The 11,049-nt window shown below is 32.2% G+C and overlaps 1 protein-coding gene and 1 pseudogene across 1 annotated transcript; both read right to left on the reverse strand.

Moving 5' to 3' along the window:
* Nucleotides 1–3,308: 3,308 nt before the first annotated feature.
* Nucleotides 3,309–4,082, reverse strand: LOC139898610 ((+)-cis,trans-nepetalactol synthase NEPS1-like; annotated as a pseudogene).
* A 305-nt stretch (nucleotides 4,083–4,387) lies between these two features.
* On the reverse strand, nucleotides 4,388–9,169 carry LOC139902086 (uncharacterized). Its single transcript, XM_071884742.1, has 4 exons — nucleotides 8,924–9,169; nucleotides 4,885–5,193; nucleotides 4,541–4,732; nucleotides 4,388–4,447 (listed from the first exon to the last, which is right to left on the reverse strand). Exons 1-4 carry the CDS (start codon nucleotides 9,167–9,169, stop codon nucleotides 4,388–4,390), a joined length of 807 nt encoding a protein of 268 aa, XP_071740843.1.
* Between the last annotated feature and the right edge of the window lie 1,880 nt (nucleotides 9,170–11,049).

The raw sequence follows: 11,049 nt of genomic DNA on the forward strand, positions 1-11,049 counted from the left end.
TGTAAGTGAGCCAAAGTAGCAACTCCTTGTATCTTGTAAGTAAACATACATGGATATGTACTAACCACAAAAACCTACAGTAATGGATGAGTTAATAAGATCAACACCAGAAACTTCACTATACAGACTCTTACCATTTTTCTTCTAGCTCATCTGTAGTCACACCCAACAAATATAACAGTGTATCGTGACAACTGTACCAGGTAGCCAACTTTAACGCAATATATCCTTCCATATTAGTAACCTGTGCAATACCGGATCTTTTGACACCATAAGTTTAGCGTCCATCGTGTTCTTGAAACTTAGTAACATAGTGAAGGGCAGTGACTCCCCAACAGTCACACCTGCATCAGAAACAAGAACAACTTTAGTTACGGGACCAGTTTTAACCAAACAATCGATATTTTAGCCGATTTACTATCTCCATCTAACCAAAACCACCACCCTACTAACACACAAAACCACCACAGTACATATCAATTACTCCCTGAATTCTCCTTAATTTGTTGCGAATCCACTACCAAGAACAACCATCGTTTGGCTATGTACCGATTTCTATTTCGAATCAAATCATCAACCAAGTACATCACCCTTGTTTACTTACTCCTACCTAGATTATTTTTGCCCTGTTCGAAAGTGTAGACCAAGAGATAGCAGGTACTGTTTTAAATCTATGTGCGTGATCATTTATCTGATTTTTCTCAATTACCTATTGTAACTATGAAGATATCAAAACCTAGAACTTAACAAAATAAATTATCAATTTCAACGAAATCAAATTAAAAAATACAAAATTATGAACAAATAAATCTACACAGAAAAATATAAATAAAATTTTCAAATCAATCAGAAATCTAAAATACTCCGTATAATTTGTGAACAAATATAAATTCATACCTTTAATCTAATTGGTTCGAATTGTATGAAGATCAAAACCCTAATTTCACCGGTAACTCAATACATCAATGAGAAGTGAAATCGAAGGACTAATCGAGTTATCCATATGATAAATGCTTTTGAAATATGCAACTAATTCCGAATCCAATTAAATAAATAAAATCATTATACCTGATGATAATGATGATCAACGATGGTGATTGATGATGATCGAACCAGGATGATGACGATTAGATGACCTGCTCGCTGTTTGATTGATCTATTGATGATGAAGAGGATTGTTGATTGATTGTACGATGATGACTTTATTTTTTTTTCTTTTCTGCGTTCTGCTCCTGATATGCTCGATCTGATTTGGGAGCTCATCAAACGCGTTTATCTTTATTTAGGTACAAACTTATAATTAATAATAATAATAATAATAATAATAATAATAATAATAATAATAATATTATTATTATTATTATTATTATTATTATTATTATTATTATTATTATTATTATTATTATTATTATTATTATTATTATTATTATTATTATTATTATTATCAATTATTGTTATTATTATTATGGTAACATAAATACTATGATTTATATTATAATCACTTTTGATTAAGTAACATTAGTAAATATTGTTGATGTTATTATTAGTATTGATCTAAGTATTATTATGATTAAGATTATTATTAGTTATCGTTATTATTATTAAGATAATTGTTATTACCCCTAATATATTAGATGTATCAATATCATTGATCACCCTAAGAGTATTATCATTATCATTATTTTTATCATTACAAATATTATCTTAGTATAATTATAATTACTAATTTCAACAAACAAGTGATAATCATATAAAAGTATATTTAACTTAACTATATTAATATTTTCATTTAAAATGAATACATTTAATTAAATAATAATATATATAAGTTATTAATACAAAGATTTTATGTCTAATATATATATATAAATGTTCGATTACGATTATGTGTATTAATAAATATACAAATGATATAGGTTCGTGAATCCGAGGCCAACCCTGCATTGTTCTGTTTCATCATATGTATTTTTACTACAAAATACAGTATAGTGAGTTCATTTGATTCCCTTTTACTCTTTACATTTTTGGGACTGAGAATACATGCGCTGTTTTTACAACTGCTTTATTAAATGCTTTTGAGATATATTTTGAACTGCGAATGCATGAAATGCTTTTATAAATGTTTGACGAGATAGACACAAGTACTTAAAAACATTCTACGAATGAGTTATTATGAGTACACCGGATATCACCCTTTTAGTCTGGTAATCTGAGAATTTGGAAACTGATCTCCAAATTGACGCGAATCCTAAAGATAGATCTATGGGCACTAACAAGCCCCGGTCAGAGAATTTGAACTGCTTTAGTACTTTGAAATAGGTATTACAACCTCCAGCTTTAAAAGATATTATCTGTTTGTGAGGTGTACACAACCATCATATTTAAAAGAGTAGCCTAATTGTATGCTTTTTGCATGACCGTGCGGAATGCCGGTATGCGGGGGATATTCTAGATGCATTTTGTTAAGGTCGATTACCAGGTGTTTGTAGTTCGTATGAATGACTTTTATCTCTATGCTGTGCGAAATGCCTGATATGAGATTATATTTATGAATGATATTAAAAATCGTGAGGCAACCTACGGGGGAGAAAAGGATACGAACCTACTCTGCTCAGCATTATGAAATATGGGTTTGTACACGAGATAGGTGTACTGTATTTAAATCTTGTGATCTATTAAAATGATGAATTTTATTGTTTACGATAAACTTATGAACTCACCAACCTTTTGGTTGACACTTTAAAGCATGTTTATTCTCAGGTATGAAAGAAATCTTTCGCTGTGCATTTGCTCATTTTAAAGATATTACTTGGAGTCATTCATGACATATTTCAAAAGACATTGCATTCAAGTCGTTGAGTTCATCAAGATTATTATTAAGTCAGTTATAGTTGGATATAATATGAAATGGTATGCATGCCGTTAACTTTAGATGTAATGAAAGTTTGTCTTTTTTAAAAACGAATGCAATGTTTGTAAAATGTATCATATAGAGGTCAAGTACCTCGCGATGTAACCAAATGTAATGTATTCGTCCACATGGATTAGGACAGGTCGTTACATGGGTGAACGTACAATTACCGCATACATTATCTAGTCGCGGGTTCTATATCCACGGGTGGAGTAGTGACTTCCTTCTAATCTAGGGTACAAGGAATGATTGTCCCCTCATACCCTACATTCGTGAGATTGGGTATTGTTGTTGTTGTTCTATTATCATCCAAACTATTGTATTATTCATATATATTAAAACCTCTACATTTAATAACAACTTGCTTAAAGAAACTTCAATATCAATCAAAACAAAATCAAGTAGTAAAACCTCCATCAACAACCAAATCATGTCCAGTTATAAAACTAGATTCATCACAAGCAAGAAACAAAACAGCCTCAGCAACATCCTCAGTTTTCAACACTAAATCTTTCTAACTCGTCGTTGGTTGATACATTTTCTCAACTTCCACAGCTTCCATCCCAAAAAACTTACAAGCCAACGGTGTAGCAACCCCAGAAGGCGACACACAATTAACTCAAATTCCGAACTTCCCAAGTTGCTTACTCGCACATTTCATCAACGCCACAACTGCGTGCTTCGACATACAATAATCCGTCGGTTTTTCTACCCCTATCCTGCCCACAATACTAGATGTAAGAGTGATATTCCCTTTCACTTGTCCATTCACCATTGCCCGGGCTGCGTGTTTTACACACACGGCCATCCCTCGAACATTGACCGTAAATAGTTGGTCAAACTGTTCCATATCAAAGTCAACTACGGTTTGATCAGATTTACTAATGATCCCAGCGTTACTAAACATAATATCGAGCCGACCGTAGATTTCTACGGTTGAGTCAACCATTGACTTCACTTGAGCTTCATCAGTGACGTCACAATGAATGTAGGTACAAATGTTGGACCCGATAGATTTTGAAACTTGTTCGCCTAATTCGTCTTGGATGTCAAGGATCACCACGGCTCGTGCACCGTGGTTGGCGAATAAACGAGCCATGCTTTCGCCAATACCGCTTGCTCCACCGATGATTATACCTACCTTTCCTTTGATTTTGTTCATGATGATAGTGCTGGAGTATTTTGCATGTGCACTCTTTTTGGTCTAGCTTTTTTATATAAGTATTTTAGCAGTTACTCCGTATTCTTTTTGTTTTTTTAGTAGAATAATAGACTAAACAAGTGGAGTGGTATCAACCACAACAATTTTCTTCATCAGCACACATTTTTCAATACCTTACAATTATACAACAATAATAGCAGTGGTAGGTCTGTCCTTATATGTCAAAATATCAAACAGAGACATTAGTATTAATAATTGTAGTTTTTTTTTTGGGTAATGCGGTCACCCGGTAAGATTTTATATATGAAACAAATTTACAATGATGTACAAACCAGCAAAAGAGACATGCCTCTACGCTGAACAACTAAAAACGCCTATATGACTAAATCAAACAAAAGATGAACGACTACATAAATAAAACAACAATCCCGTTAGGAAACTTTCCAATCCGACTTCATTTTTCTCACTTGACTAGAATTCTTCCATTTAATAGACATAATCTTCAATCTAGACGTGTAGAATATCACTTCAAACAAAGCTTTTGCACCTCTTGATTTCCCTTTAAAAAGCCTACTATTTCGTTCTTGCCATAGGAAATAGATAGAAGCACCAAATAGGATCTTTGACACAATAATATTTACTTTCCTTTTATTAGGAACCTGATCAAAAGAATGACCACATCCCTTCATGATGAACATGCTAAATGGATAGGCATCCAATCCGTAACCAATTTCCACACTTCACTCGAGTACAGACAGTGAAAAAATAAGTGATTATGAGAGTCCGGTTCCAATGAGCAAAGAGAACACACATTCCCAATATTTTGCGCACTATGAACATCCCAAACCTTACGCTTATGTTGAGTTTTTAATTTCTCTCCCATGAGTAACCAAACCACAAATGAATGGTGAGGAATGCAATGCTTAAACCAAACTAGACGAAACCATGATACTTTATCAGCTCTTGGCTGCAACACATTCCAAGCCAAGTTAACTAAGAATTCACGCAAGTCACCATTCCAATCTCTCCACTTAATAACATCAGAGACGTTACACATATTAGGCTTAGGAACAGATTCATCAGCGGGTACTTCGAGAACCAAGAATTGGGCTATAACCAACTGCCATTAGCAGCAATATCATGGACCGAAGCAGCATTAGAAAAACCTGCATTATGAATTGTAGTGACCCGAAATTTTCCATTTTTATATATTAATTGAAAACTATATTTGCATGATTAAATGTTTCCAACATGTTAAGCAATCAAACTTGTTAAGACTTGATTATTTGAAATGAGTTTCATGTAGACAATTGACCACCCAAGTTGACCGGTGATTCACGAACGTTAAAACTTGTAAAAACTATATGATGACATATATATGATTATATATATAGTTAACATGATATTATGATAAGTAAGTATCTACTTTGGTATTTTAACAATGAGTTATATACATAAAATTGAGTTTATTGAATTAAGAAACTCGAAACGATATATATAACGATTATCGTTATAACAACGTCTTACTAAATACATATGAATCATATTAAGATATTGATACACTATGTTTAATCATCATAAATGATAAGTAAACATGTCATTAAGTGTATTAACAATGAACTACATATGTAAAAACAAGACTACTAACTTAATGATTTTGAAACGAGACATATATGTAACGATTATCGTTGTAACAACATTTAAATGTATATATATATCATACTAAGATATATTAATATATCATAATTTCATGATAATGTAATAATTTAACATCTCTTTAGATATAATAAACAATGGGTTAACAACATTTAACAAGATCGTTAACCAAAAGGTTTCAAAACAACATTTACATGTAACGACTAACGATGACTTAACGACTCAGTTAAAATGTATATACATGTAGTGTTTTAATATGTATTCATACACTTTTGAAAGACTTTAAGACACTTATCAAAATACTTCCACTTAACAAAAATGCTTATAATTACATCCTCGTTCAGTTTCATCAACAATTCTACTCGTATGCACCCGTATTCGTACTCGTACAATATACAACTTTTAGATGTATGTACTATTGGTATATACACTCCAATGATCAGCTCTTAGCAGCCCATGTGAGTCACCTAACACATGTGTGAACCATCATTTGGCAACTAGCATGAAATATCTCATAAAATTACAAAAATATTAGTAATCATTCATGACTTATTTACATGTAAACAAAATTACACATGCTTTATATCTAATCCATATACCAATGACCAAAAACACCTAAAAACACTTTCATTCTTCAATTTTATTCATCTAATTGATCTCTCTCAAGTTCTATCTTCAAGTTCTAAGTGTTCTTCATAAATTCTATAAGTTCTAGTTTCATAAAATCAAGAATACTTCCAAGTTTGCTAGCTTACTTCCAATCTTGTAAAGTGATCATCCAACCTCAAGAAATCTTTCTTATTTACAGTAAGATATCTTTCTAATACAAGGTAATACTCATATTCAAACTTTGATTCAATTTCTATAACTATAACAATCTTATTTCGAGTGGAAATCTTACTTGAACTTGTTTTCGTGTCATGATTCTGCTTTAAGAACTTTCAAGCCATCCAAAGACCCTTTGAAGCTCAAGTTATTTTTTCATCATTTCCAGTAGGTTTACCTACTAAACTTGAGGTAGTAATGATGTTCATAACATCATTCGATTTATATATATAAAACTACCTTATTCGAAGGTTTAAACTTGAAATCACTAGAACATAGTTTAGTTAATTCTAAACTTGTTCGCAAACAAAAGTTAATCCTTCTAACTTGAATTTTAAAATCAACTAAACATATTTTCTATATCTATATGATATGCTAACTTAATGATTTAAAACCTGGAAACACGAAAAACACCGTAAAACCGGACATACGCCGTCGTAGTAACACCGCGGGCTGTTTTGGGTTTGATAATTAAAAACTATGATAAACTTTGATTTAAAAGTTTTTCTTCTGGGAAAATGATTTTTCTTATGAACATGAAACTATATCCAAAAATCATGGTTAAACTCAAAGTGGAAGTATGTTTTTCAAAATGGTCATCAAGACGTCGTTCTTTCGACTGAAATGACTACCTCTTACAAAAATGACTTGTAACTTATATAGCCGACTATAAACCTGTACTTTTTCTATTTATATTCATAAAATAGAGTTCAATATGAAACCATATCAATTTGATTCACTCAAAACGGATTTAAAACGAAGAAGTTATGGGTAAAACAAGATTGGATATTTTTTGATTGTTTTAGCTACGGAAAATATTGTAACAATTCTATACAAATCATATCCTAGCTAACTTATATTGTATTATACATGTATTCTAATATATTATGTAATCTTGGGATACCATAGACACGTATGCAAATGTTTTGACATATCATATCGACCCATGTATATATATTATTTGGAACAACCATAGACACTCTATATGCAGTAATGTTTGAGTTAGCTATACAGGGTTGAGGTTGATTCCAAAAATATATATACTTTGAGTTGTGATCTAGCCTGAGACGTGTATACACTGGGTCGTGGATTGATTCAAGATAATATATATCAATTTATTTCTGTACATCTAATTGTGGACAACTAGTTGTAGGTTACTAACGAGGTCAGCTGACTTAATAAACTTAAAACATAAACGTATTAAAAATATTGTAAATATATTTTGAACATACTTTGATATATATGTACATATTTGTTATAGGTTCGTGAATCGACCAGTGGCCAAGTCTTACTTCCCGACGAAGTAAAAATCTGTGAAAGTGAGTTATAGTCCCACTTTTAAAATCTAATATTTTGGGATGAGAATACATGCAGTTTTATAAATATTTTACGAAATAGACTCAAGTAAATGAAACTACATTATATGGGTGAATGATCGAAGCCGAATATGCCCCTTTTTGCTTGGTAACCTTAGAATTAGTAAACCGATCTACTAATTGACGCGAATCCTAAAGATAGATCTATTGGGCCTAACGAACCCCATCCATGGTTGTGGATGCTTTAGTACTTCGATGTTTTTTTATCATGTCCGATGGATTTCCCGGAATGATAGGGGATATTCTTATATGCATCTTGTTAATGTCGGTTACCAGGTGTTCACCATATGAATGATTTTTATCTCTATGTATGGGATGTATATTGAAATATGAAATCTTATGGTCTATTATTACAATTTGATAAATATATAGGTTAAACCTATAACTCACCAACATTTTTGTTGATGTTTAAAGCATGTTTATTCTCAGGTGATTATTAAGAGCTTTCGCTGTTGCATGCTAATATGTGGGCAAGATTTGGTGTCAGCATGCTTGTATAATATTGTTTAAAACTGCATTCGAGATTTATTTTGTTGTAACATATTAATATTGTAAACCAATATGTATTGGTAGTGTGTAAGTGTGATATTTTTAGATTATCATTTCTGGATAATCTAGGTGGTGTCTTTTTAACCTTGTCGATAAAATAAAGGTTATGGTTTGTTTTAAAAACGAATGCAGTCTTTGAAAAATATCTCATATAGAGGTCAAAACCTAGCAACGAAATCAATTAATATGGAACGTTTATAATCGATATGAACGGGACATTTCATGAATAGCCCGTGAAGTAATGAAATTACCAAGCAATCCTACATCACTCCATGAATCTTGCCACGCAGAAGTACTTCTTCCATCCCCAAGCTAATGAATGAATCTATCCCGAATTAGAGGTCGGATTGACATTAATTTACGCCAACTAAAACTAGCACCAGCAGGAGAATCACCTTCCCAAATCGATCTACCTTTTAAACGTTATTCATTTATCCATTGAACCCAAAAGGATTGCTTAGCTGTAAGGATACGCCATAAAAGAGATGTGAGAAGAGCCTTGTTCCAATCTTTGAATCTTTTTATGCCAAGACCCCCTTCTTCCTTTGGAAGACAAACAGTTGACCATTTTACGTTAGCTTTCCTCTTCTTGAATTCTCCTTGACACCATAGAAAACCTCTCATCAATGCCACAGTCTCCAAAATAATTGAACTCGGGAGTAAAAATACGGACTGCCAGTAAACTTGCATAGACTTAAGCACGGAGCTAATAAGTTGGATTTGACTCCGCAAACGATAAGAACTTGTTTTTCCAATCATGAATCTTACTTTTAACTAGATCCACCAATCATTTACAATCACGATGAAGCAACCGGGAAGAGATAAGAGGAACTCCAAGGTACTTGATTGAAATGTCCCGTTCTTATTGATTAAAAACGTTCCATATTAATTGATTTTGTTGCGAGGTTTTGACCTCTATATGAGACGTTTTTCAAAGACTGCATTCATTTTAAAACAAACCATAACCTTTATTTCATCAATAAAGGTTTAAAAAGCTTTACGTAGATTATCAAATAATGATAATCTAAAATATCCTGTTTACACGCGACCATTACATAATGGTTTACAATACAAATTTGTTACAACGAAATAAGTTTCTTGAATGCAGTTTTTACACAATATCATACAAGCATGGACTCCAAATCTCGTCCTTATTTAAGTATGCGACAGCGGAAGCTCTTAGTATTCACCTGAGAATAAACATGCTTTAAACGTCAACAAAAATGTTGGTGAGTTATAGGTTTAACCTATATATATCAAATCGTAACAATAGACCACAAGATTTCATATTTCAATACACATCCCATACATAGAGATAAAAATCATTCATATGGTGAACACCTGGTAACAGACGTTAACAAGATGCATATATAAGAATATCCTCATCATTCCGGGACACCCTTCGGATATGATATAAATTTCGAAGTACTAAAGCATCCGGTACTTTGGATGGGGTTTGTTAGGCCCAATAGATCTATCTTTAGGATTCGCGTCAATTAGGGTGTCTGTTCCCTAATTCTTAGATTACCAGACTTAATAAAAAGGGGAATATTCGATTTCGATAATTCAACCATAGAATGTAGTTTCACGTACTTGTGTCTATTTTGTAAATCATTTATAAAACCTGCATGTATTCTCATCCCAAAAATATTAGATTTTAAAAGTGGGACTATAACTCACATTCACAGATTTTTACTTCGTCAGGAAGTAAGACTTGGCCACTTGTCGATTCATGAACCTATAACAAATATGTACATATATATCAAAGTATGTTCAAAATATATTTACAACACTTTTAATACATTTTGATATTTTAAGTTTATTAAGTCAGCTGTCCTCGTTAGTAACCTACAACTAGTTGTCCACAGTTAGATGTACAGAAATAAATCGATAAATATTATCTTGAATCAATCCATGACCCAGTGTATACGTATCTCAGTATTGATCACAACTCAAACTATATATATATTTTAGTATCAACCTCAACCCTGTATAGCTAACTCCAACATTCACATATAGAGTGTGTATGGTTGTTCCGCAATATATATAGATGTGTCGACATGATAGGTCGAAACATTGTATACGTGTCTATGGTATCTCAAGATTATATAATATACAATACAATTTGATTAAGTTATGGTTGGAATAGATTTGTTACTAATTTTTACGTAGCTAAAATGAGTAGTTTTTACCAATTTTGTTTTGCTCTCCATTTCTTCGTTTCTAATCCGTTTTGAGTGATTTAAGCGGCCACGGTTTTGTATTGAACTTGACTTTATGAAACTAAAAAGAAATGGTATAGGTTTATAGTCGAAAATATAAGTTACAAGTCGTTTTTGAAAGAGGTAGTCATTTCCGTCGAAAGAACGACATCTTGATGACTGTTTTGAAAAACATACTTTCACTTTGAGTTTAACCATGATTTTTGGATATGGTTTCATGTTCATAAGAAAAATCATTTTCCCAGAAGTATAGCTTTTAAATCAAAGTTTTTCATAGTTTTTAATTATCCAAACCAAAACAGCCCCCGGTTGTAACTACGACGGCGTAAATCCGATTTTATGGTGTTT

Source organism: Rutidosis leptorrhynchoides, chromosome 3, assembly GCF_046630445.1.
Source record: "Rutidosis leptorrhynchoides isolate AG116_Rl617_1_P2 chromosome 3, CSIRO_AGI_Rlap_v1, whole genome shotgun sequence".
Classification (NCBI taxonomy): domain Eukaryota; kingdom Viridiplantae; phylum Streptophyta; class Magnoliopsida; order Asterales; family Asteraceae; genus Rutidosis; species Rutidosis leptorrhynchoides.